Genomic DNA, 27,259 nt, shown 5'->3' on the forward strand with positions numbered 1-27,259 from the left:
CCATGGATAGAGATAAAGCTTCTATACCTGCCTTACGAAATACTGTCAGATCAAGCTGCGCTTATTAGATCATCAAACAAAATTTTCGCAAATTATTGGGAGGGCATTGCCCCCTGCCTCCCAGTGTCTACTGGCCTGCTACATATCTTAATGCCTGGTCAAGTTTTACAGTTAGAACCGAGGAGCAATTCACTCTTGCAAATAGCGTACGAGATTTTCCCTAAAACAAAAAGATTTCCAGGGATTTTCAGATAAAACAATAGGATTTTCACAGAAAGTGGACGAGATTTTCTTTGGAGTGATTTGCCCCTCGGTTAGAACCCAGCCATGCTTGAAAAACCAAAAGCTTTCTCGTTAAGATAATGATTTCAGCCAGCAATTTCGCCCATACTTTGTCGCTAAAATTGTTTTGACACATTCTCTTGAATAATGGCAGAGGTTTCTGAATAATTTAATCGTGTTTATTTCTTATTTTCTCATTTCTTATCAATCTGCTGTATTTTCTGGATCTTGTTGATGTGGTATCCATAGATTCTAAGAGATTGTGTGCTTATAGGTTTATCCTATGTTATGTTTTATTTCATTTTATGCTCTCTGTTAGGCCCCGTTCACACGGGAACGCAGTCGTTCCGTTTCATTTTTATCTCTGACTCATCTCTGAGCTGATTTCGCGGGTTTTTAAACAATTTGAATAAAAAATCACCAAATAGAGAATACAACAGCGCCCCAAATATAGCAAGCTCGTGGGAAAGTGGACTTTCCCACACCAGAAGCATTTGCTACTTTTCTGAAGCGGCCTTCATCAGCTAAATAGTAGAGTGTTATTGCCAGTTGTGTCTCCACAGAAATGGCTCTTTCATTACTGTAGCTGTTATTTCAAGGAAAGGTCTACGCTCCTCAGTTAATGTCATAAAAGTATTTAAAAGTTGTTTCACCAAATCTCACTTCGGCCAGATCTTTCCTACATGCTCTCCTGTCCTTTGTAGCAAGAAGAAATGTTTGACCAGTTAAAACACCACGTCTTTTTTTTTATCATGTTTAGAAGTAGATTTCTTCTCTGTCTATATGCAAGCTTTGTAAAAGAAATAATCACCATGTTGAGCTTGAGTAATGGCGTGAGTGAAGCAAGTGAAACTTCAAGAAACCCAATGGTGTTTTTGAAAGCCTCCATTTTAAGCGCGGTGTTTATTATTGTCACCTCTTGCTTCCCACAACAACAACAACACAGTTCATCGCCCACAACAACACCCACAACAACAACAACCCTTGCGTCAAAGACAAAACTCTTATCGTTTCATCTTTTAGACCAATTCTGCGCGTTCTTACGGGAACGGAACGGAACGACTGCGTACCGTTCCACTTTTCTTATTACTTATTTCATCGTTCCACTTTTTGGAACAGAACGATGTCATTTGAAGTGTTCCCGTGTGAACACAACCCCTGAGCGTTACGCTTTTCGGAACGGAGAAGAACGGAACAGAACGATTGCGTTCCCGTGTGAACGGGGCTTTAGAGATAGCTAATGTATTTTTATTGGATTGTATTTTATTGTATTTTTAATGTATTTAGAGATAGCTAATGTTATCTTGTTTGTGGTTTAGAATTTCGCTGTCGTAATTTCAATGCCTGTTTACGCCAGAATTAATATTACTTAACGTATATACCGAGAGTTCTCTCAGTTCAGAAGAGAAACGACAGAACCGTGCAATGTTAAAGTTCCCTAGGTAAAGCTTTCAATTATAATTGTAGTACAAAATTATAATTGGCTTATCGTCAGTCGGAAATTGGCTTATTGTCAGTCGGAAATTTCGTACACTTCACCCTCCTAACAGTATCCCTTGAAGAGAGTTAAAGACTGACGATGAGCCTTTGCGGGCGTGGCAAATCGCCCAAGCGACGATCCAAACAATGGTGGTAAAATTTTTATGGATCACCAATTCAGGATTTAAGCTATGATTTTGAATCTGATCTCGATGAACATTAAGAAGGCTTGTGTTGGTATTTTGAAAGTGTGCTATGTTGATGACACAATTCATGTAGTCAAACTTCCTTATCCAAACTGATTCAGGGACGTTGCAAACAGATGGCCTTTACTACAACTCTTTCTTCCTTGCATTCCAAATCTTCAGTGTTGTTTCGTTAAAGTAGACAACCTTATTCTGTTCTGAACGACGAGGATCTTCTTGTGGTTTCTGTTTTCATAGATCCATCGAACTACAATTTTCCTAGACCAACATAGATTTTTTTAGACTGTATAAAAAAGCATTATGGGATTCCTGTGCAGCGTAATGGCTCATTGTTAGCAGTAAGTCTTGAAAACTCAATTTGTTCGGCTACCTGCTCAGCAAGACTTGCTTTATCAACGCACGCGCGATGTTTCATATCATGGTGGCAGCCGTTTTTTTTTGTTCTTCATCTCAAATTTATCTATCTTATCTGTTCTTTGGCGTTTTTCTACAGCCTGCTTCGTACTACATGCTGTTTTCGGTTTAGCTTCAAACAATGGAAAACCCGTGGTCTTAATAAAATTTGATTTTTATCTTGAAAAAGAAAACATTGGCGAGTTATTCAGTGTATTGTAAATGGATACCAAAAATGTGACAATTATAGCTTATTAGTTAATGAAATTTATTGTTTGCCCTCGCTCTACTGATCTTTAGAATATGACGAGTCTTAGTACCTTTATTGGGAAAAATCAGTTAGATCGTTTACAGACTACCGGATTAGTATAATATAATATAATATAATATAATATAATATAATATAATATAATATTATATTATATAATATAATATAATATAATATAATATAATATAATATAATATAATATAATATAATATAATATAATATAATATAATATAATATAATATAATATAAATTATATTACATTTATTATAAGCAACAACTACAACAAAGAACTTAGTCTGCTTTACAGGAAGTGATCTGCATTTGTTTTTGGTACCTAAAAATTGTATTAATAGCCTATTAATAAAAAAGTTTTAATTCGATTTCGATCAAAAGAAAACTACTGTACCGGAACGGTTCAAAAAAGGTGAAATGATTTCAACTTTTTTTTCCTACCGTTTCGATCCGTCGCGGATCAGTCATACGACAATTTTTGCATCCAAAGCGCGTGCGCAACACAAAATCTGATCCGATCCGCGGATCATTTTTCGGTGTGGGTTTTCGGCTTAACATTTCTTGTTGATGTTGTTCGCATCATTAACAGAGTTTTCTTTGCTGTAGATAAAATAATATAAAGATAAAATCTTTATATTTTGATAACAGTACATAATGATGATAGTGTTTTGTTGATGATGATGGTGATGAAATTGAGGCACCAGTGTTACCAGGTGTTAACAATGATCAGTGGGTGTATCGGCAACTCTCTGGGGGGGGTGAACTGCCTGGGTTGACGGCAAATCAGAGGAAGTATTTTTATCGTTTGGGATTCTCTGTCAAAGGATTTTTTTGATAATTTTATTTGTCTATTGTTGTATTTTATATATGCTTTTAACATTTTTATATGGTATGTTATCAAGAGGCTTCAACAATAATATTTGATTTCTTTTCATTAGCTCCCTCTGGTAAATTAGTGATTAATTGAGTCACGGCTTTCTTTAATCTTTTGGCACCTACAAATCTGACGTCACTGGTCCCTCCTGACATACCCATTCCAACCTTGATGAAACTTGATTTCTAGCTAGTTTAGCACGATCTATCCTGTTTGCACGATAGATCTTACCAATGTCTTTGCGTCATTTGTTAACAGAACAACAAAGTATATCTTGAGCATGATGATTACACAAGCTACTGAGCACGTATAAAAGACGATTTGAATTAGAGGAAAATTTCCATCATTTCGGGCACATTGAATTGTGTTGGAGAAATTCAGAGATTTGTGCAATTTGCACGTTGTGCATGCAGGCTTGGAATTAGTTGATTGGAAGAGGTAAGTAGGTAGAGAATTCAGCCTTTGCTTTCGTATCACACTCTATCTCTTGGTAAGGTGTTCAGGACTCTGCTTGCTACAGTTCTCTGTCAGGGCAGAAAGCGTTCCAAAACGCCCTCCTCGTGGCCTTTCTTATTTTCGTATGGCCTACTATATTTTTGATCTGATTAAACAACAAAAAGAGAACGCAATGTAGAGATAAGGGTTGCCGTTTATTCAATCTGTTCTCAAAACGCCCTGGCATGTTAACTGAAATAAGTTGCAAATCATTTGTGATTGGGTCGCGTTTAGAGCGAGCGATGTTGCTCTCATGCAAATGGTGTGTCGAAGTTTCAAACACGAAAAAAATTAAGAAACAAATAAAACTAACAGATGATTATATTCATGTATTCGGCAAATCTTCTTTATTTGTTTTCTCTTGATATCGGGGTTATTGCCAATTGTTTTCTGTGAATATTCAATAAAGTAAACCAACCACTATAGGCCCGGTGCAGGGGCGGATACAGAATAAAAGTTGACGGTCGCACATAAACACTACCCAGCAGGCGGTCTAGGGGGCGTCCCTCGTGGTCAAGTGTAGAGCCATGATAGGGACCCAGCCCCCCTCCCCCCTCCCCGGAACCAGAGCAACTAGGTTTAATTTCAAAGGCAAAAACCCTAAAGCTCACAATGTCGATTATTGCAACCACTATAAATAAAAGGAATAATTTCACCTTTTTTCAAGAAATTCATCTTGATTTTTTCTCTAGAATATCATTTTCAATAATAAATCAATAATAAATCGGTCAATAATAAATCGAATTTTTCTCAAAAACGCCTAACTTTTCTTATTCGAAGGACCGAAAACGCTAAACAAAACGACATGTACTAAAAAGATTACAAAATATTATCAAATACGTATGCAATTAGATTGGTAACAATTTCTTGTTGAAAATAAATCAGAATCTAGCTAGCTTATGATAATAATAATAATAATAAAAATTTTAAAACATATATATTTAAAGGCATTGAGTCATGGTAAATAGGCCTTCTCTATAGGGGGTCATTTGGTTTCGGCGTGATCGCTGCTGTTTCATGTGATATTGGCATCCGTTGTTGACAACTTGCTATTGATGGAAACTGTTTTATTAATCAGTACGAGGTGAGTTCATGTGACCAGTTCAAGGTCAACCAATAGCATCGCAGTCATGGAAATCATGACTCAGCGGATTTTGGCACTAGGGTATACCCAGTCTATTTACTAGAAATAGCTCTTGCTAGTACTGCCCGCAAACAATTAGTTCCTTGATAATGATTGTTTTGAAAATGTAGGTCAGGATATTCGAAGAAGACACCATCTTGGGTTTTCACAATTCTATAAAAACAGCTGCTCTAGTTGAAGCTAAACTATTCTTTTTATTAAGAATTTTTGGTTTTCAGTTTGCCTTTGATTTAAGTCCAACGCCCTTTTGAAAATCATGAAGTTTTTCGAGGGTTTGACATTTATTTTTCGATAATCACGACAATCATAACTTTTGCTCGTACGGTCTCGAGTTTTTGGGAGAAAAGTGTGGCATTCGACTGGTTTTGATTCCCAAAACTTCGAATCAAAACTTCCATCCATTGCGGAGAACCGAGCTGTGATGCAGCACCGTTTTCGTGCCAAAAAACCGAAGGCCTTTAACAGAGTCTTGGCAGAGCAACGCTCCGAAGATAATTCCCTTCCGCACAAAGAGGTGGCGGTTAACGACCTCCTCGACAAAGCCGATTGATTGACAATTAAATTGATTGACAGTTGTCATGGCAGCAGAAAAGTGACAAAATCTGCTGAAAAAGTGCTGACAATATGAACTGAAGCTTCCATATGCTACTTATACGCGGGGCAGACTATAAGCCCTTCACTCGCGCGCTATCGCGCGCGAGTTGCGGGCAATCATGACTCAATGCTTTTAAATGATTGATCTTCTCTGTCAAGTCAAGGTTTGAAAAGGAGAAATTGATTTCAAAATTTTAAATATGCAAGTGTGCACTTTGGTATACACTCTTTTTTATAAGAACCAGTAAATTTAAATTCAGGCTGACTGTTCTTAATTTTTTCGAAAATCTGAGGCTGGATTGTTTTAAACTTTTTATTAAATAAGTAGGGTGTAAGCAGCGCGCTTGCTAGCATTTTCGCTCCAGGGGGGTGGTAGGCCCCAGTCGCCAGCAAAGTGAGTGAGACAATCTTCATTTGCAGGCCCACGCCACGAATTTCAAGGTAGAGGGGCCAAGCTCTTTCCATCGAGCTTCAATTTAGTGCTTCAAAACTGAACCTCTATGGAAATATTTTTGCTTACCAAAAGGCATGCGCAGAGCATAAAAAATCCATTGTCAGTTTAAGCATGCCCCGACAAGGGAGTCAGCCTTTTATTTTCATTGAAAAGAGCGTTGACGTTTTAGCATCAAGACCCGACCATGCGGAAATACGAAATTTCGCAAAATTTAAGTTTCCATTTTATAAAATCCTAAAGCTGGTTTTAAAGACTTTATTTACCCTTATCGATAACTGAAAACAAACAATTCGCATTTAGGGCTCTTCTGTTCATTCCCTAGTTTATGCCTGAACTAACCTTCGAAATCCCATAGTCAAAATGGTGCTTATTATAGGGGGACCAAAAGCCGCAAAACCGTGCAAAAATCAACCAAATGCCGCAATCCACAATGAAATTAAGCGCGATGACGCGGCCGCGATAGCAATGGGGCCCTATAAGGGGTAATTGAAATATGGTATAATTAAAGTCTCCGGGGAGAAAATATAACTATTTAGATTCTTTTGGTTTTGAAATATGAAATAACTTTGGTTCCCAGTATGAAATATGAAATAACAAAATAACTGAATACATCTTTTAATGTTGTGTTAGAATTATCTAGTTGATAACAGCATTGACTCAATTGATTTTTGATATGTCGAGCTGTTAAGATACCATATTACGCCCGGGTTGCTCTTTTTGATTTTTCAAACCTTTCTTGGGGCATTTTCTCGAAGGAGGCGCTTAAAAGATGAGGCAGCTTTTCATACTTCACGATCAGTAAAAATGACATTAGCATAGAATCTACCGCAAATAGTTTTGCCTTAAATTGTCTCAACAAAATAGACGAAAACACCAGATAGCATCATAGTGTTTTTATCTACATTAATTGTTCCACATCTTTATACTATGAATTCTTTCTAAGATCACTACAGCAGTTTTTTAAACCATTTAAGTTGCAGGATTGATTTGCTAATAAAATATATCCTCTAAATCTTCAAATCTCTAAACAGATATTGTTCATTTTTCAATTTTTTTATCTGAGGCTAGACATGTTTCCCGCGAAGTTATTTTTATTTTAAACAAATTAGACGAAGCATGTAACACACCAATTCAACTTACAGCCTCATTTCTGGGTTAAATCTAAAATATAAGCACAAACAATATGAACAAATTGTATCCAGCCTAAAATTAAGATGATAAAGCTAAGCCTGAGCATAAAAAGGTCGTATAATGAAGTTTGGAAAAATTTCCTAAACGAGGCCGTAAGTCGAATTGGTGTATACTTGAGAGAAGCAAGTAACCAATCTCTAATAAGGTCAGAAAATATTGTTTCTGGTCATAATTTTTAATTCAATATGGCACCAATAAACAATGCTAAAAATTATTAGAGATTATGTTTTTGATGCAAGACGAAATAACTATATTAGGTCAAACTATAAGGAAATATTATGAAAAGCCACGTGAACGCAACCGTAAAGAGAATTTGGCCCACTACAGCTCCTGTTTTTTCACACTCGATGAGTACCCCTTAAAAAAGACACCTAAAATACCTACTCTTTAGAAACATGTAGTCAATCTCTAATATTTATAACGATTTCTTCTTGAGAACATCGAAAGAGTGGATTTCGCTTAGTTTTAGCTTCGCATGAACTTTATTTTAGCATTATTTATCGCTATCTTATGCATCTAAGACTTTAAGTGACTAGAAATAACAGTTTGACTGTAGTATGAAGAAGTGATCAAACAACTGAATTTTCTGGTTATTAGGGCTCTTGGTGGTTAGTAGAGCCAAAGAAGATGTCCTAAAATTAAAATTTAAAAAATTCTTCAGGCACATTGTCTCTCCCAGGTATGTCTATAGCCCCTTCAGGTCTCACCCTCCACGCAAAAGACTTCAGACTATCAGTTTTGATATATACATGTATGTTTTTCGAGTTTCTTTAATTGTTCCCCAAAAACAAGTTGAGCAAAACATTTTCATCCAGTGTCCTTAGATTCCCCTCAAAAGTACAAAATGATCACCACAGTTCCGAAGAGAATCAATTCCCTATTTTTACCTAAGTACGGGGCCCTTTGTCTATCCCTGAACATATTCTTTATACATTTTCAATATTTTTATCTGCAAAGTTTGGTTTTGAAGACTCGGTCCATTTTGTGTGTGAGTCGGTCCAATGTGTCCTGACAACTCCTTAAAAACTTTCTACTTTGGGGGTAGGAATGGAACATTTGACAATTTCCAAATACTTTGCTTTGGTAATTTGAACTATGAATTAATTGTAAGATAATCATGAATTCACCATGAATTATGAGATAATCTCGTCCCCTCTCACCGGGTCTCGCAAAGCGTCACGAGACACCAAAAGCCATCTACTTGAAAAGGTGGATAAGAAGTAACTGTTTCTTATGGTCCTAGCTATGTTTCGCAGCAAGCTATCGTTGTATCAATCCAAACATTTTTAAACATCTAATGATTCATCAACACGTTTGTACCTAAGTATTTTTCACATTTCCACCATATTTTAGAATACCTAATTTTTGCTGATTCACAACATGCTTAAATTATTCTTAAAAATACAAGGTGTCACTGAGTCGCATGGTAATGTCATAAATACTCCAAGGCCAAGTACGTCTACTTAAAGACAGATAGTGTGAAATTCGCATTTTTTTGCTTTGAACAAAACTCGAATAAACCAAAAATTTCTTGATGAGCGTTGCATTATTCTTAAACCTTTCTTAAATTCCATCGATTTAGAGTCTTAATATTCTTATAGACTATTTTCTTATGAAAAGTGTGTACCCTGAATCATATGAATTGATCAAAATTCGAAAAACAAAGCTAGCCCTACTCAAGCTCTACTGAATAAATCGGTTATTGAACCTCATTGTGCGACCAAACTGTGCTCTGACTCTGAGCCAACAAGGCAGATAGCCTCTCTTGCTATTCGACCCGTCATTGTATTACTTTTCTCGCTTCCTAGAAATAGAAACAATTTCATGAGTTATTGAAAAATTAATTGAAAGCTGAAAAATTCGCCTCTCTAGCTAGATAAAATCCAATACATGAGCCGAAAAATACATTTATTGCTATGTATATAAAAAATTAGAATTTTTTGCTCAATTGTTTATTGACAACTATGCGTCTTTAATCTTAACAAAACGTCTCGACAGATTTACCACCCGAGACAGCACCATGGTTGCCGTAGAAGGATGAACAATCTTTTTAAGTAGAAGTGATTCCAGTTCACTGGAAAATGGACCTTTTGAAGCAATTTTGCTTTTACAAAAAAATTAGATGGTTTCTCTTCATATAGGGAGAAAATCTCTCACATTGAGTGGTTGGGACAAAGTCTTGATATCGGGACTAATAAGGAAGGCTGGGAGTTGTGAATAAAAAAGGAACATTTCCATAAATGCTGAAATTGGTTTTACCGAAAAGCTCCATAGGGGAGACCATATCTTTGGTACAGTAGTCTTTGTGCTCCTTGAATTATAAAATATGTTTCATTTCAATGTTTTCGCTGACCATATCATCGTTATAATCCAATGTTTTCACTTTACATGTTAGAAGATTGGGCAATTTCATCCCCTCGTGCTAATTTAAATATTTATTTATTTGTAAAGATTTTAAATACTTCCTTTCTCTTAAATCTTGGTAATTTTCCTAATACAGTCAAAAAGGTTCCAAATAAGGTCCTCGTTTCCATCGAAGGAACTATGTTTTGTTTATTTTGATCTTTTCGTAGCGGGAGGGCGTGATTGTAAACACTCTGTCCATATAATTCCTATCATAAAATAAGTGGAAATGTAAGGAGGTAACATAAGAGGTTGTGTAAAGTTTTTGGCAAAGACATCTGATGATTTTATATTGCTTGATAGTTGTATCAGGTTGTGTAGAAGCACCCCTCTTTTCTTTCGTGAATTTAGGGTGCTATGACAGTTCATATGAGACAGTGTCATCTATATAAATTTTTGCAGCTTGGACATCTAAAGCTTGTGCTTTCGCGCAGTGATAAGTAATGTAAAGCTTGGTTCAAAAAACCTGTTAAAGCACAAGTTGGTTTTATTTTTTTTTGACATGTTGCGCGGCCCCTTATGCTTACGAGCAGATTATGCGCCATATAAAACATCAGCCTTCAAAATTTCTTGGGGCTAACTGCCACCTTGGCCCAGCTCGCTTTGCAAGGCCATGTCCACAACATTAGGACTGATGACTTATTCATTGTTTAAACTTTTAAATGATATCCAGTTCAGTAGTTACAAACGGAGATCTAGTTGTCTTGTCTGTAAAATTATCCCCTGAAAATTCCCTAGTCATGAATATTACGTCAACCCCTATTATTATGAATTAATTGGGACTGACCATCCCATGAATCATTCTGAAAACTGTACGTTTATATTTTGTCCGCCTTGTCGAGACAATGTTCTTCGATAACCCAGTGGAAAGTACGGTCCTGCTTACACGGCCATTGAGGTGCCAGTTACACTATATCACTGTGTTATCCTACCTCTTTAATATGGGCACTATACAGTGGCGTAGCGTGAGCGCAGAACTTAGGCATGCGGTAACATAAAATATACGGCTATGTTGAATAAATGTAATGGTAATTTCAGTTTCTAAAAAATACAAGCGGTAATTAATGATAATCGTGATAATAAATTTTGATTTTGAAAGTAACAAATCATTTGTACTCTAATTCTAATCAATCAAGGTGTCTATTTTTAGCATCAGAGGCTCCGACAGAGGTTGGAAAGTGAAGAGGGGCCAAGGGAAAAATTATCACCCATGCGAAAGTTTTTGAAAAAAGCTCAATTGTTTAGCAAGACTTTTCAGAATAACTCCTAGTGCTAAAACTGCTTTGCAAAAGATTTTATTCTTATTCATATTCCTCAAGAAAAGGCATCACCTAATGCCCACCTAATGTAAGAATTTTTTATGCTATAATGAAGCTGGGGATTCCCGCAAGAAGGAGCTCTCCACATTGCGAAATTGTTAACACACTGCAGAGCCTAAGCGAACAGGAGAAACAGTTTCTGCTCATTTTTTACTCTCATAGTTAACTAAGATGAAAATAGTGAGCTGTGAGAGTTGTTAGAATTGAAGATGCTTCCATGTGTAAAGTTTCAGAAAGTTAGTCCCGGCAAATCATCATGTATTTAGCAAGGCTTGCGCTCAGGTCTACCGCATGCCCTGGTCCGTAAATTCTGACTATACTGGCAAGCCTTTTGACTTGAATTACGGAATGCGGATCATGACAAATAGACTCTGACCCCACTTTGACGAAACTTTTTCTCTTTTCAACAGTCACAAAGTAAAGAAAGGAAAATAATTGGATTTGAAATGATGTATCACGCAAAGAGTATTCGCAAAAAGCAGCTTATAGGTAGAAACATGTTGTGGATTATCAAATATTTGGGAAGGCTTGCGCTCAGGCCGACCGCAAGCTCCAGTCCGGAAAATTCTTACTTCTCTCAGAAGCTTCTCTCCAGTTGCACTGAAGCTGCACTGGAGCATCACATGTTTCCCTTATTTTGGACAGGCGAAAAGAGTGATGTGGAGGGGCTTCAGTTTTTCAGATTTTTCGAATTTCATAATTTTTAGCGATCTGTTTACTTGGAAAAATAGCCAATTTGGGGCCAATTGGCCTGTTGGCGCTAGAGTTCACTGCATGCTGCTCATGACAAGAAAGAGAAGCCGTTTATTGCGGAAATTGTTATGCATTGAAAGTGTTGCAAGAATTTTAGAATTTGTCTATAAATTTTTACGCTTGCGCCGCAAGCGTAGCATACATAGACGCTACGCCACTGGCACTATAGTTTACATTTCCTCTCCCTTTCTTCTTCTAAAAGCACCTTTAGTGTAAAGTGAAAAGCCTTGCCGCGGATCGTTACTTCATTTCAAGGCCGCAACCGTATTATAGAAGCCGTAAACCGTTGCGAATTTATACCGAAAGACGCAAGACGCACCTTTTGTTGAAACCGCAATCCGTAGATAAAACATGTTTAAGTCCGGAGGCCGCGCGTAAAAATGGGGTCCAGGCCGTGAAGCCGCAAACCTATAATAGGCCCCCCCCAAAAACTAGAATCCTGAACGGCCTAATTCCCATGCAAGCTTAAGGAATTTTTCTTTTTTCTAATCGGTAACTGGTTCTGCGTTTTCTGTGTTGTTTTGAGGCAGCCTTTCCTTCCACTATTCTCGGTTAGAACAAATATGGTTAAAGATGCCTCTTTGCGTTGCCTTCCCATTAACTTCCCTTGATAAACGGAAAAGTTTAAAAGATGGTCTTAGGGTGGATGGATCAGTTTTAACACAGCTATCTTTTAACTCACCCGTGGATTAGTGGAAACGCCAAACCCGGATAACTCTTGTCTCCCTCACAACAAGAACAACGTTTTAAAAGGAAATTCAAGGAATAATTTTAAAAGGAAATTCTAGAGAAACTTATTTCTCTCACAGATTTGCGTGCTTTGCTTATAATTCTTTGAATTTTTGATACAGTTTAACCAAGCTTAGTGGAACGATCACCAACTGATAGTTTAAAGTCAACTTGCGCTTCAATTGACTCATTTCACAAACGGAAAAGTTTTAACAAGTTTTTTGTTTAAACCCGGGCTTTCCAGATGAACCCCGCGTGACTTGAAAAGACAGACTTAATAAACTTACGCCAAATATTGAATAGACCGACAGGAAGTTTCTAATCGAGTCCAAACTGAATAACCAAGCACTAAAGCAACGGATTAGACACTGTATCCCACAGATGTCAAGAAGTATGGAACTCATAAACAGGGAAATAACCGTAACTGACTAATCGCAACTGACTAATCGCAGGTGTTGTCAAGGTTCTCTAAACAGAGAATTCAAATCTGCCAGGTACCATTTCAAATTTTACTTCCGGTCACGTGACAAGACAAAATTTCATTTTACGTTCAGAAAAAAGTGATTGACTAACTATCTAACAGACTAACTTTAATGTCAATGTACAAAAATAATTTAGACAGTATCTCCTTTAGACGGCAAGAAGACCTTTTTGTTCTTCCTGCGTAAATTTTAGTAAGTACCCGACTTTAAATGATGCGATATTGAACAGTATACATTGTTGTTGCGAAACCCAGGAATTTATCAGTTAGAATAGATAAGAGATGAACACAGCAGTTTGCCAAACCTTCTCACTTCTTTGCCGCGAAGACCTTTCCCTTTCTATTTCTAATTAGGGTCCGACGTGGTATGTGGGGGGGGGGGTTATTACCTCCCACTTTTCTGAAAATATGGTCTACATATTTCTTCTAAAAATGGATTAAAAAGCGCTGGGTAAGGGTAGATCAAATTTCCCAAGGAAAGGGACGAATCACTGGAACGAGGCAAAAGGAGCGTGGTCATACTGGCCACGCCCATTACCCTCCCACTCTGTAATAGCTGGCGCCGCCACTAGTCCAACCTCAAGCTCTTGATTCAGTGAAAGCGTGTCCCTTTGTGAAAAATCTCAATGTGCTGTAGATATTTCTCAGTCAGTGTTATACAGTGGGTTTTAAAGGGCATATGTCGCGTTAGCAGTGGGCTAATACAACAAAAACGTTTGAATTGGAATTCCATTGTTACCTCTTCTTGAATTTCTAATGCAGTAAAAATTCATCCTCGATTTCATGCTTTGTACTAAACAAAACTTAACAAACATTTCTTTCTCAGTCAAATTCTGTAAAACATCCAAACGTTTAAGCTACTAAAAGAAGTGGTTGAAAAAGTTCCATAGAAATGAATTATATAATTCAAGATGGATTGTTTAAGTTTGTGAAATCGAAATCGCGTTCGAAGATGGGAATCTTGGGTTGCATGGTGTGGCATGTCGTGGTGTTGAGATTGTCAGCGACTTTAAAGTAATTCGCGGTTTCTCGAAAATACAGAATTGCTTTGTGTTTCACAATAGAATAACTTGCACACATTCAACCCTGAATTGTGTTTCATTTTTTATAAAAAGAACTTCTAAGCCGCTCAGAAAATTTTTGGGTGGTCAGACACAATGCCACTGCCTGCGCCGAGTTTCGACCGCCCTGTAAATAGTCTTCTTCCAAGATTTCCTTTTTCTAAGAAGTCTTCTTCCAAGTACATATTTTAGCCATATTTGTCGTTATTATGTTTCTTTTAACACCCTTTTGTTTCCACGTATCGCCATTACTCAAGGTTTTTATTTATCTCTTCCCCCTGTCTCTCGTAACTTCAACAAATGGCCAAGTTAACGCAACGAGGCGTCAAATTTTTAAAGCCTACCGCAGTGCTCTTAACCAACACCCGGAAATTCAGCCTTATTTGGAAGTGCTTCTTTTGTAAATCGAGACATTTTCGGGTGGGGCAGCAAAGAGCTTTTGTTTCCGCTCACGGCCTGCTTGCATTATTAAAGCCGCTTTTTTGAATTATCGCCGAATTGTTTATAGAAGGCCTCAGGATATCACGCTATGATTGGCCAACCTCAAGGACCTGCTGTAAGCATTGGAACCCGCGTTTACTTTTTGAATTTCGCGCGATTTAGTATGAACACAGCCATTGGGGAATCACTAGTGAAATTACACAAGCGTATTCAACTGTTAAATAGACTGCTCTGGACATGTATGACTGCCTAGGGTGTGCGGCTGCAAGCTTGCTGAAGCAGTCAGAACGAGCACAACAATTATTCCTAAACTTATATTTCCAGGTAGACCCTCCGATTCCAATTTTACTCTTGTTGGACACCGGCGCCACAAAATGGGAATTCTTGGAAGCGGTAACAGCAAGAATGAGGATTCTGTCGTTCTTAAACCAATGGGAGAGACTCATATAGAGAAAAGTGAAGATTCTATACCCGAAAGACCAACATGGGGACACAAAGCAGAATTCATTTTATCCTGTGTGGGATATACGATTGGCTTGGGCAATGTATGGAGGTTCCCATATCTGGCATATAAGAGCGGTGGAGGTATTATAACTTTTTCGTACACTATATTAAGAGTTTCGTAAGATTTCAATATTTTTCAAATTTCGGATTTAACGAAGACTTATATAACTCTTTGGCTACGGAGAAGTATAAGTTTCCGCTGGTTGCTAATGATGCTAAACGGTTCAATAGACCTCTCAGTCACGCACATTTGTTCGTATACAAGAAACTGAAAAGGGTTGGATTACAGAAACAAAGCCTATAACCCACGTGGTTGTGTTTATTAATGTGTTTATTAAAGTTTTTATTAAAAAACACAAGCAAGTGCAGTTCAACGCAGCCTGTTTTGTTTTGAAAGTGATGAGGATTTAATCCAAGATAAACAAAAGTTTTTCTCTGAGAGGCGGACATGACTATATCGACCTCATTAAAACTATGCTTCTGTTCCGTTTCCACAGTTGAAAAGTGTTTTAGTCATTTTAACGCCGAATGTTCTGTTAAACAACTACAGCTAGTTCTAATTTAGCTCTTTTCCAAGTTCATGCTCCGTCAATAGTTGTGATTTTCACAATTTTAATTCTATTCATTGTTTGTTTCAATAGATCAGGGTTGTTTTAACATCCAATAGGTTCATTTAGATCCCTACAAAAGATGCTAGTTTCTTGTTAATACACCCTTGAAAGTTCATTCATTAATGATTCATTTCTTCTTCATGGTATACTTTGTTACCTTGCGCCGGGGGTTGTGTATTGCACTGGCTTGTGAGTTGTGATAAGATTGACGCCAGCTTTCCAAAAATTAAGAGATTCAGACAACTTATGCAGAGAGGCAACTAATTCATTAACACCCTTAATGTAACAAAAAAGTCCAAGTAAAATATTAATGTAAAAATGGAAATCCTATAGAAAATTGTCATTTAAATCTCAGACGAAATCAGGGGTACAATGCGCAATTTTTATTTGTATGTCGTCCCCGTCAGTTCTGTTAACGTTTAAACACATCCCCTTACTTTTTGTTAGAGACCTCACCCCAAGTTCTTAGTAAGGAAAGAACACGTGTCGAAGTTCATGGAGTTGAGAGGGGGGGAAAGGGCGTAGGTTTCGATTTGAGTACCAAAATAACATGTTATCAGCTTATATCTTGTAAATTATCAATTCAAATCGAAAGGCTAACACGTTGAACGTAAGGTTCACAACACTTTTAAATCTAGTGCTCACTTTTTTTTACCGGAAACTCATGAGTCCGAGGCCTTCTGTGTGCTTGTAAAGCGCTGTATTGAATTTTGACACACTTCAATAAAGCGTTGTCATGGGTCGGTTAGTCCCAATTTAGGTCGCTTACCAAAACCAGAATCGTTTTACTCAGTTAATTGAACTGCAATTGTATTCAAATCCTTCCTAGGCCAAGCGCTTCTAATCCACGAACCTTCCAATCAAGTTCCTCAACGCAGAGTCTATAAATTGTTCAACCTTCCACCAGCCAACCTGCAAAACTTTTCCAGTAAATAGTAGTGATGAGGTGTGGTGGGGCGTGGTGGGCGCGGTATGGGCGCAGTGACTGACATTATTTTATTTATTACCCTACTCACCGTTTTGTCACTTGACTGGAAGTCTTTCTGAACTTTCTGTTTGAATTCGGTAAAAACGACTTTTCTCACAAGTTTTCTCATGATTTCCGGACAACATGTCCGAAGCATGTCGTTGGAAAACAGAGTCTCAACATTCCTTACTGAATCCAACGTGTAAAGCAGAATTCTTTTCGAGCTTCTCTTTATGCCGCGTATTTTTTTCATGCTAACTTGGCAGCGTTGACCCCGGTAGCCCCTGCGTAGTTACTTTGTTTTGAGCAATAACTGAGGGTCTCTTTTTTAGGAAATCAGGCTCAGCTTACTCTAGCTTAACCCCTGTAAAGAAGGCCATGTCTTATGGTTTTTAAGATTTTACGTGAAAGATCTCTTTTTGTCCTGAGATTTTTTTTATCAATTGGCCTATGAAGACCCACTGCCTATACCCCCCAAGATGGTACCTACGTATCTACAGCAAATAATTACAATAACACGCACAGATTTTAGTGCTCGTGTGTTGTTTTTCATACTCTTTTAGCTTCATCTAAGACATATTGACGTGCCTGGAAAATCTAAAAAGGAGGAGAAGCTCTTTTTCTAGAGGTATCGTTCAGCATGAAAGGGGAATGAATTACATTTGAGTAATTCTTTAATTCAAATTTCAGGCGCCTTTATAATTCCGTACTGTGTTATGTCAATATGCGCTGGAGTTCCACTCTACCTCATGGAGGTTGCACTTGGCCAATATTTTGCAGAAGGACCAATCGGAACTTGGAGAATAATCTGTCCGTTGACCAGAGGTATGGTAGTTTTTAAGAGCAAGTTCGTTGATTTGAAGAGAGATATTTCATTTTTTGTGAGAGTGCTTGTCAGTAGGGCAAGGGCGCTCCTACCCTGAGAGACAATTACCAAGATGCAGGGATCACGGAATTGAGGGATGGAATGTTTTCAAAAAGTACTATCAACTATAAATTAAACTTACAGATTGCTAGCATACTATATTCTGCTTTCCCAGCAGGATTGAGAATACCGAATGATGACCAAATCAAATTTTGTACACCCTGATGATTTTCTGTGTGCAGACTTTGAATTCTCTAAAATTTTTGTTTCTCGTTACAGACTGTGAGTCTGCAAACAAGCTAACAGAATATCTATCAACCTTGACGCAGTCCTTTTAGGCCATTAATAGATGAAATTATACCTCTTAGGCCATTAATAGATGAAATTATACCTCTTAGGCCAGTAATTGAAACAAAGTAAGAATCATACTGCTCGAGTTGTAACTAAACCTGTTTGGCTTTAATTGCTTTTAGTAGTCTTATTTATCGAATGTTAGGCCTTGAAGATCTAAGCGATGGCAAACCTCTCTTTTCAGGAATTGGTCATGCTATGTTGATGGTCTCGTTACTTGTTAGTATTTACTACAATGTTATCATCGCCTGGATTCTTTTCTATCTGTTTGCTTCCTTCCGATCGGACGTTCCTTGGCGAAGCTGTGATCCAAAATGGGCCTCAGCCAACTGCCGTGAAGGATACGGTCAGCTCGGCAATGGCTCACAATATAATTACACGACGGGACAAGCAACCTGTTTATCTGGGTACAACGCTGTGTATAAAAATGTTTCTATTAGTGCTGGGAAGAATATCTCGGTTCTGGCAAAATGTGTTTCTGCATTTGATTTCAGTAAAAGAGTTTCCCCTCCGGATGATTACTTTAGGTGAGACATTTTGCCGTATTTTGCTTGAAATGTTCTCTTGTTCTTTTAGTGATGCAAAGAGCCTTTGTTAAAACAAACTTTGGATACTCCTAGTTTGTTATGCAAAATTAGTGTCCAGCCTCCTTTCAACTCAGTAGGATCCTTGTTGGTATATCAAGTTTGTGTTGGATTGTAAGAACAATAATATCTTTTATACTAATAGATGGTGAATTTAAGTTGTTTTAAACCCCTCCCAATAAGGAACTCTTCTTAGGGGATTACGTAATCAGTTTGTCTCGTTTTCACGCGACCGCGTGTTTTTGTAAAGTGGATTGCCTAAGCCATAAAGATGAATTGAAAATTGATGTCGATGTTTCTGTGTATTGTTTAACCGAATGTCTTACATTTATCCATGTTGATAAAAGATTAGTCTGTTAATCAGATGTTTGAAGAAACTAAAAAGCAGATGAATAGTTTGATCATAGAGTGTTGTCGGTCTCTTTAAACTCCCAATGATTTTTTGTTGAATTCCTTTCTTGAATGTAAACATGATTATAATTTCGAAATAACCTTTACGTGTACTGGCTTTATAAAAGCATATACTGATTGATGCAGATCCTAGCCTTTGCTAGACAAAAGGTATAGCAGACAGTATGAAATATAAAGTGCTGTAAACAATGAACAGAAACACAAAACTGATACACACTTTTTTTGAAGAAATACATATTATTATAATATTAAGGCTCTATCTATAGATATTTTATAATGTTTTCAATATGAAGGAAGACAGTACCAAAGATCTGAGCTTTCTGCTTGCTCAAGAATAGTTTTAGGCTCAGAATCACAAATTTTTAGGCAATTCGAGGCTCAGCAGAAATTAATGTAATTTTACTCACAAAAGTACGGAAGACAAAATGTAATTATCAATTGAATAACGATTAATGTAAAAACTGAGAAGTGGGGCGAAAGATGATAAAAGCTTTTCACCCCATTCCTTCCCCCCGTTTAATGGCTGTGAAACCTGTCCTTGTAACTGAAAGCCATACGTCTTACATAAATAATGTATTTCGCAACTGTGATATCATACGGGTAATGTCTCTCTCCATTGATGTTTGTTCAAATATATTCTGATGTTGACCTCCGCTTATGTTTGTCATGTGTCCCATTGATTTTTAGCCGATATGTCCTGCAAAGGTCGCCCAGTATCAATGATCTTGGATCGGTTTCCTGGCAGCTGGCCATGTGTTTGCTCCTTGCATGGATCGTCGTTTATCTTTGTATGTGTAAAGGAATCCAATCTGCTGGAAAGGTACATGTTTCGTATTCAGTTGTCTCTTTCAAATTGGCACTAAATGGCACTTGACATTTTCTTTGTCATTTTTAGTTTCGTTATCCATCCTATTTTCAGTCTTTATTTCCGTTGCGAATTAGAGAAGTCATCAAACAACTGCAATAAAGTCTGACGTACAGCGAATTTTCACTACCAAAGTGCCATTTCCTTTTTTGACTGCTGCAACTTTTTATAATCGTTATATATCTGTTATTATCAGACTAAATAGTAACTTGTGCAGGAACATCAGAAGTTTCAAGTCTCTCCTGGCACTTTCTCATCTCCTAACTCTAAAAAACGAGCCTTAAACGTTCGGGTGGCTTGGTCCCTTTATTGGTAAGTCAATCCAGAGAAAATTCCAAGTTCTATGTGTATCTAAAAAAAGGTATTTCTGCCTCCAACCCAATTGAAATTGTATCGAGAGTGCAATATCATTTTTCCTTTATGACATTTTGTCCCCTTTTTGTTCTTAGTTTATAGCTCTGACCCTGTCTCTAACCTCGTTTTTGCAATTTTGTAAAACATTGATGTCATCTAGGATTTCATGCAAATTCGAAAGGGGGTGTTGCCTCCTAGGGGTGCGCAGGAATAACTTTTCTAGTGATGTTTAAAGGAATGAAGTATAATCGAAGAATGAGCTCGTGAGTATGAACAGAAGGGTAGGCCTGGGATGAAATCGCACCCCACCATGCCTTACCAGTCCGCCACTGCCTCATAATCATTTACATATCTTTTTCTGCAGGTCGTTTACTTTACGGCAGTTTTCCCCTACGTTGTTCTTTTCATTTTGCTGATCAGAGGCCTAACGCTTGAAGGAGCTACCGATGGTGTTTTGCACTACCTGAAACCAAATTTTACGAACATGGCTAAACCTGAGGTTTGTATACTATAGTTGCTTCTATCGTTTATTTTGCCATATCAACTCTTTGACGACCTGGTCTCATTATCTAAGATATCGTATCTTCAACCCGGAGGAAACCAGCTTTATGAAGGCTATAATTTGGTTTGGTACTGCGTGGCATCTATTGCAACGCAGAGGTGTGTGTACTTGAATGAACTACGTAAGACCTCTGCGGCTTCGTAGCGAATTTGAGATTAATGGGTTAAGGGTATATGCGAAGTCAAGCCACCACAAGTAAGATTTATACGGCTATTATTGCTGAGAATGAGTTTAAAAAGACCGGGCATTCTTTATGCGTTTTAATCCAGAATGAAGATAGATGTTCACGGAAGGCCTTTAGTTGTTTTTTTTCTAAGAAATTAAAAGGTTACGAAGAATCTTTGCAAGAACAAGAGAAACATTTCCGTCTTTAGGGCTGCCTTTCCTCCTAACCCCTACTAATGTCATCACCAAAGAAAATTTTCTACTTACCTATGGACATTATCCGACGTCTATACTCTGAAGATTATCGGACGAAAGGTACTCTAGTATGACGTGTTTCCGCTTTTCTGTACTATTTTCAAATTTGAATATATCTTGAAAATTTTCTATCATCACATTTTTATCAGAATAAGCGTTAAGTCGTCTTAAGTGTCAATTTGTGTAAGATTTAAGCTTTACAAAGGATGGATTCCTAACTTTGGCTGTTTCTTGCAAATGGTTTGGTAATAGTTGTTTTATTTGTTTCTTTTGAGCCACGATATACTTATAATTCTTACGAATACTAACTGCTCCTTTTTCAGGTTTGGGGTAATGCAGGAAGTCAGTTGTTCTACTCCCTTGGGCCTGGTTTTGGCTCCTTGCTTTCCTTTGGCAGTTACAATAAATTCACTAACAATTGTGTTAAGTAAGCTTATATCTTAACTTTCTTTTTCGGTAGATCTTCCTTATTTACTTAGCAGCCATTTTTATTTTCACCCTAGAATTGCCATATCTGGGGAATCATTCACCAATTTCTTTCAGTGTTCATCAAATTTTGTGACGTAGCAGTTACGTAGACAATACATTCAACTGAATTGAGCCCCCCTGGGAAGGTTTTCATAAAGAGGTTAGGATGTATTATGCTCACGTAGCCAAGATGCTTAAAAGGCAAGAGCCCATAGAATTTCCACGATGAGGTCTGTAGGTATTATGCTACCAAGATCCGCCATTTTGTATCAATAACAGAATAAGCATTCTCTTATATTTTGTAAATTCGAAGAAAGGGATGAGCCGTACCTCGTCTCTTTCTAAGTCCAAATCTTGTTGAAATTCATGCAATAATTTACACCAACTCGCTTTCAATTATTCTCCAATTCATCCTCTACAAAATATTTCAATTCACAAATTGGGGGCTACAACATCGTAGCAATGTTAGAACTCTGCACATGTAGATAACCTGTGAGTGTCCTATAAGCTCTTTTAAAAAGTGTTTTATGCACGATTGTGTACCATTCTTACTGACATTATTACCTTCTTGCAGCCTCAGTTTATAGAAAAGCAGTTATAAAAATATTCGTATCTGTTTCACAGGGATGCAATATTTCTTGGGTTCATGGATGTTTTTAGTAGCACTTTGGCTGGTGTTGTCATCTTCAGTTTGTTAGGCTACATGTCTTTCAAATTGAACGTTGATATATCGCAAGTGGTCACATCGGGTAAATATAAACTATCATTCGAATATAAACTGAAATATTAAATCGGGTAAATATATCCTTCGACTATAAACTGAAATATACAGTACTTAATTTAATTTTTCGTGCTGATGGTAGTAACTTTCATGTCTTGGAATGGAATGGGCAAAATCTGTCCTCCTGACTTTTTCATCGTTTGATTCTCTGACGCTTAGAAACTTTTCAAAAGCTAAGCGTAACCTTACTTCTGTATGAAAGATCATTAGTTGTCGAAATGGCCTACTTTCTGGCCATCCGGGAAAGTACTATTTGTCTCCCTTAACTTCGGCAGATGTTTAAAAATAGACCGATTTTTATCCACAAGACTTTCTACTCACTTCAGATTCAAAATTTTAATCCACCGAAAGCTTCCTTACCTATTGACTAGACCGAGTTATGTTCAATTGTAGCTGGAATTTTATTATGCATATTTCATAATTATATGGAAACTAACTATACACAAAAATATTAATACCTTTTTTTGTCCACAAATACCCATCAAGCTGTTAGTGTCATGAAATTTTATGATCTAAATGAAATCATTTTGGTTGCTTCTTTAGCTTTGTTCCCTCTTCGACTTTAGGCTTCAAGGCAAAGAGTGATGGTTTATCAGCCTTTTGGTCTTACAGCTATAATTTTCTTTGCCACTATCTTATACGCATTTACAATTATCTTTTCACAGGCCCAGGCCTTGCTTTCGTTATCTACCCAGAAGGTGTCTCAAAGATGCCAATATCACCATTGTGGTCTAGTCTCTTTTTCTTCATGCTGTTTACAATTGGGCTCGATAGTCAGGTTGGTTTGAAACTTTTCTTCGTCATTTGAGAGCTTTCCAAAGCTGGTTGTTTGTTGTGTACTTACTGAAAAAAGCCTAACGAGAAAGAATCCACAAATTTAAAAAACATATTTTAAATTAACAAAATTTACTCAAAAATCTATATTGGAATCTATTCCTACCAGGTCTTTTCTATCTTAGAAAAATCACCATTGCAACCACCAATTAACTGTCTTGATTATTTTTTTTGGCCAAAGAATCTGAATCTGAAGTTTTTTGTGTTCGCAATTTAGTTTGGCATGATGGAGTGCGTTGTAACCAATCTCATGGACGAGTATCCAAAGCTACTGAGAAAAAACAAGAAAGTTTTCATTATGATAGTTTGCGTCCTGTGTTACATCGTTGCCATTCCAATGGTTTGCGAGGTATGGTATTCTTCACTGTTTCAAGTCACCCCTATCATTTGTTTAGAAAAACTAGATTTTTATGCAATCTTTCGCCATATCTATCCATTATCTTTATATCATGATTTAGGGCCTGATATTATGAGACAATTAAAGACCACGAGTAAAGGGTCTCTACAAGCGTGTCGTCGCGGCTAAATTGGGCGTTTTTCTCATGTAATTAGGCCCATGGTAATCGAAAATATCTCACTGAAGAATTTGTAAGTGATAAAATAGAAATCAGAAACGGTTTTTAAATAATGGGGAAACTTAAGGTGAAAATGGGATCACGGTTAGCTAGATTGCTTTGTGTGTTCTCACTACCGCCTCTAGGCTGCAGGTAATATCGTTAAAGGAAGTCTGTTCTTTCTGTGGTAGCACGGAGCGTGCTATGAAAATGTCGTAATATAAGCTCATGATTATTTCACATATAATTCACGACAATCTCGTGAAGATAAAGATGCAGTCTGAGGAAAATATTCAGAACTTGAATATTTTTTCTTTTTAACGCAAAGTCTCATATTTCAACAGTGGTGATAAACAAAGATATTCATTGCCTGTTCAACTAGTTCATTTGGCCAATGCACGCCCTCTTAGACGATTCAAATTTGTACACTTTTGACTCTCTATTGGAATCGTTTGACTTACGAATCTTTTTCTTTTTCAGGGTGGCATCTATATATTCAATTTGTTTGATTGGCAGTCCGCAGGGTTTTCACTTATTTTCGTTGCACTTGTGGAAACGATAACTGTAGGCTGGCTATTTGGTACTGAACGCCTAAACATTATGCTGACTCAAATGCTTGGCCATAGGCCATCCATTTGGTGGACCATTTGCTGGAAATATTTTACACCCGGTGTGTTGCTCATGATTTTCGTATTTGCTGCAATGGGATGGAAAGGTGTTAGTTACGACGGGTATCAGTACCCTGCATGGGCAGAAGCAATGGGCTGGATACTAGTCATGTTGACTGCCATGTGGATACCGATTTTCGCTATCAAAAGCATTCGTGAAAGAACGGGTACCTTTTTCGAGGTAACTTCCGTTTTTATATGGTTTTTTATATGTGACTTGATATATCGTTTTGCATGGTGAGACCTTTATTTTCATAAATGTGTAAAGGAGAATACGTTCCTCTCCTTACTTTATGCCGAAGACCATTTTCAAATATTTGCCAAAAGCAAAAGTGCAAAGTTTCAAGATAGGCCTATCATATCACACTTACATAATTTTCCATCATCCAGCCTAGTTTTTGTCTGTTTACAGTCGTATTATCACTCATATTTTAGATGAGGATTCACACTATAAGATCGAGAATTTTTCAATATCCACCCAAGTAGAATTTCCAATTTCCACGAAGAAAGCTATTTTTCTTTCCTTAGTCAATCATTCATTGGTTTTTTAACCACAGGTACAAATACTGGGACTTATTGAAAATGGTTCCAAGGAAATTGTGATTTTGGTATACATTGTCTTTTATTGATCAAATCTGTTTTAATTTTTGTTTTGCAAAGAACACCAACCCACAATCAGCAAATATAATGTTCTCAGAGACCTATCGTGAACAAATAAAAATCAAATTTTTATATCTTTCAGCGTCTTTGTGGAAGCTTAGTACCAGATGAAGATGTGATCAGAGAAAAGGCAAAGCTCAACGGCGTTACATATGTACCTACAGTTAATCGTTTTTTTAAACCTGGGTTAGTTTGAGAATTCCGTGCTATTTCGACCACATGTAACTGCACGCAGCTGTAGTTCTAAAACCCAGGCAAAAGTTGCTTGATTCGCCCTTTTTAACCTGCCTCTTTTTCGTTTATTTGATAACCCCCCTCCCCAGCTACCTCGAGCTTCGAAAGGAGTCAATTTGACTAAACCCTGAGAGTAGACACAGCGTTCACAGGTAATTCCTATGTATGTAGACGATAGACATACTTTGAGACTTGTTGGCAATTGTGGTCAACTGTCTCCATAGCTTGCAGTTAGATGGAAGAAGCCAACGGAGGTTTTTGCGCATACTAAGTTGTTGCTCTGTGTCACTCTCTGCTTTTGAGTGTGCAGATTTAACGATCTTAAATACACATTGTCTTGAACCACTAGAAGCCATATCACAACTTCCATTGGCTCATTCTTTTGATCAATGTATACAACAAAGGTGGCGAGAAACATCATGGAGGACGAAAGTTTTCATCGCTATTACTCTGAATTTTTACTATAGATAAATTAACACTTAAATTTTCCATGATTCAACTTTGTAAATTTTCCACAAATAGAACAATTTTTTCAATACTAAAGTAATATGTTATTACATACATCCATGTAGACAATATGACTTTGCATACATTTTACATTGTTTTTATACTATCATTATGTTTAAAAGGTGAGTAGTGAATACACCAATTTGACTTACGGCCTCATTTTGAAAAATTCTTCAAAATTTTTTTGTATAAAATTTTCGACCTCAGATTCAGATTGAGAGCAATGATTTTAGTCTAATTGTAAGTTTTCATTATCATATTGCTCACGATATTGATTTTATGACGACACAAAGATAAAAACTTTATAAGGGATTTGACCGTGATTTGCGACTAGGGGGGTAAAGTTTCCCCCGGAACGATTTTTGCGGTCAAATCCCTTACAAGTTTTCAAACTTCATTTCTCCGTAAAATCTAAAATACAAGCTGAAACAATATGAAAAATGGTATCCCGCCTAAAATCATGGCGATAAAACCAAATCTGAGCTTAAAAAAGTCGTATAATTAATTTTGAAGAAATTTCCAAAACGAGGTCGTAAGTCGAATTGGTGTATCCACCTCGCACGTTTCGTGGAATTAAGAATTACTAGATACCGCGGAAACAGACGACCTGCAGGTACTTCCGCGGAGAGACATTCGCACGTAGTTTTCAAAAATTTCTCAAAATAGGGAAATGTGGTTAGGCTTAGCTTTCATACCCAAAAAGAATATTGTCATTGTGGGATAATTCTTCTTTAGTTTAAATTATTTATGATTTTGATGTACATGTTCACTTAATGGATGCTATCTTTATTTTGACTTGCAATTTCTTGTCGGTTTATCAGTTTTGTTCTGTCTTTCCAATCATCCATTCAACATTAAAAATAGAAAATGAAGAAATTTGATCAAGTTGGATTATATAGAATACAACGTTTAAAGCTCTTCCAAATAAACCTCTCGCCGCCATGGTTTTTTCCTGTTTCTAATGGTTTGTTGAGAGGCAGAGAGCGTAGTATATTTTATTGTTAACCTTACTATTTTTAAAGAGAGAAAAATTTACATACTACATATTCACATACATACTTAAGGAATTTTCAACAACGTTTTATCTCAAAACTAGGATTTTTAGCAATTTGTGGGTGCTTTTTCGGTGAATATTCAGACTTTCGGCAAATGAAGGTTGTCTCACTCATTTTGTTTGCAAATAAAGCCTTCCCCCCCCCCACAAAAAAAGCGAAAAAGCTAACAATCACTGCTTGCACCCTATTAATTTGAGAACAAGTAAAGAAAATCCAGCCTCAGATTTTCTCTCTCTCGATAAATATTGCAAGAAAAATAATAAAGAATTATAAAAAAAATGTATCCTCGTACCGATCGAAGTCAGCAAGACTCCAAATGCTATGCTTGTTTTTAATCAATCGGTGGCATCTACATGCAGACATTTTTCCCAATTGAAAGAAAACGCTTTGAATTTCTCTGAATTTCTTTGAATTTCTTTGAATTT

The 27,259-nt window shown here is 37.0% G+C and overlaps 1 protein-coding gene across 1 annotated transcript; it reads left to right on the forward strand.

Annotated features, from left to right (window-relative positions):
• Positions 1-3,775: 3,775 nt before the first annotated feature.
• On the forward strand, positions 3,776-26,581 carry LOC135683289 (sodium- and chloride-dependent GABA transporter 2). Its single transcript, XM_065198503.2, has 12 exons — positions 3,776-3,952; positions 14,904-15,164; positions 17,352-17,486; positions 18,062-18,404; positions 19,560-19,692; positions 20,456-20,590; positions 21,397-21,500; positions 22,166-22,290; positions 22,988-23,100; positions 23,374-23,505; positions 24,191-24,559; positions 25,121-26,581. The coding sequence occupies exons 2-12, from the start codon at positions 14,954-14,956 to the stop codon at positions 25,232-25,234; spliced, it is 1,914 nt and encodes a 637-aa protein (XP_065054575.2). The 5' UTR covers positions 3,776-3,952; positions 14,904-14,953; the 3' UTR covers positions 25,235-26,581.
• Positions 26,582-27,259: the final 678 nt, after the last annotated feature.

This window comes from Rhopilema esculentum, chromosome 7, assembly GCF_057945365.1.
Source record: "Rhopilema esculentum isolate cy_ngs chromosome 7, ASM5794536v1, whole genome shotgun sequence".
NCBI lineage: Eukaryota > Metazoa > Cnidaria > Scyphozoa > Rhizostomeae > Rhizostomatidae > Rhopilema > Rhopilema esculentum.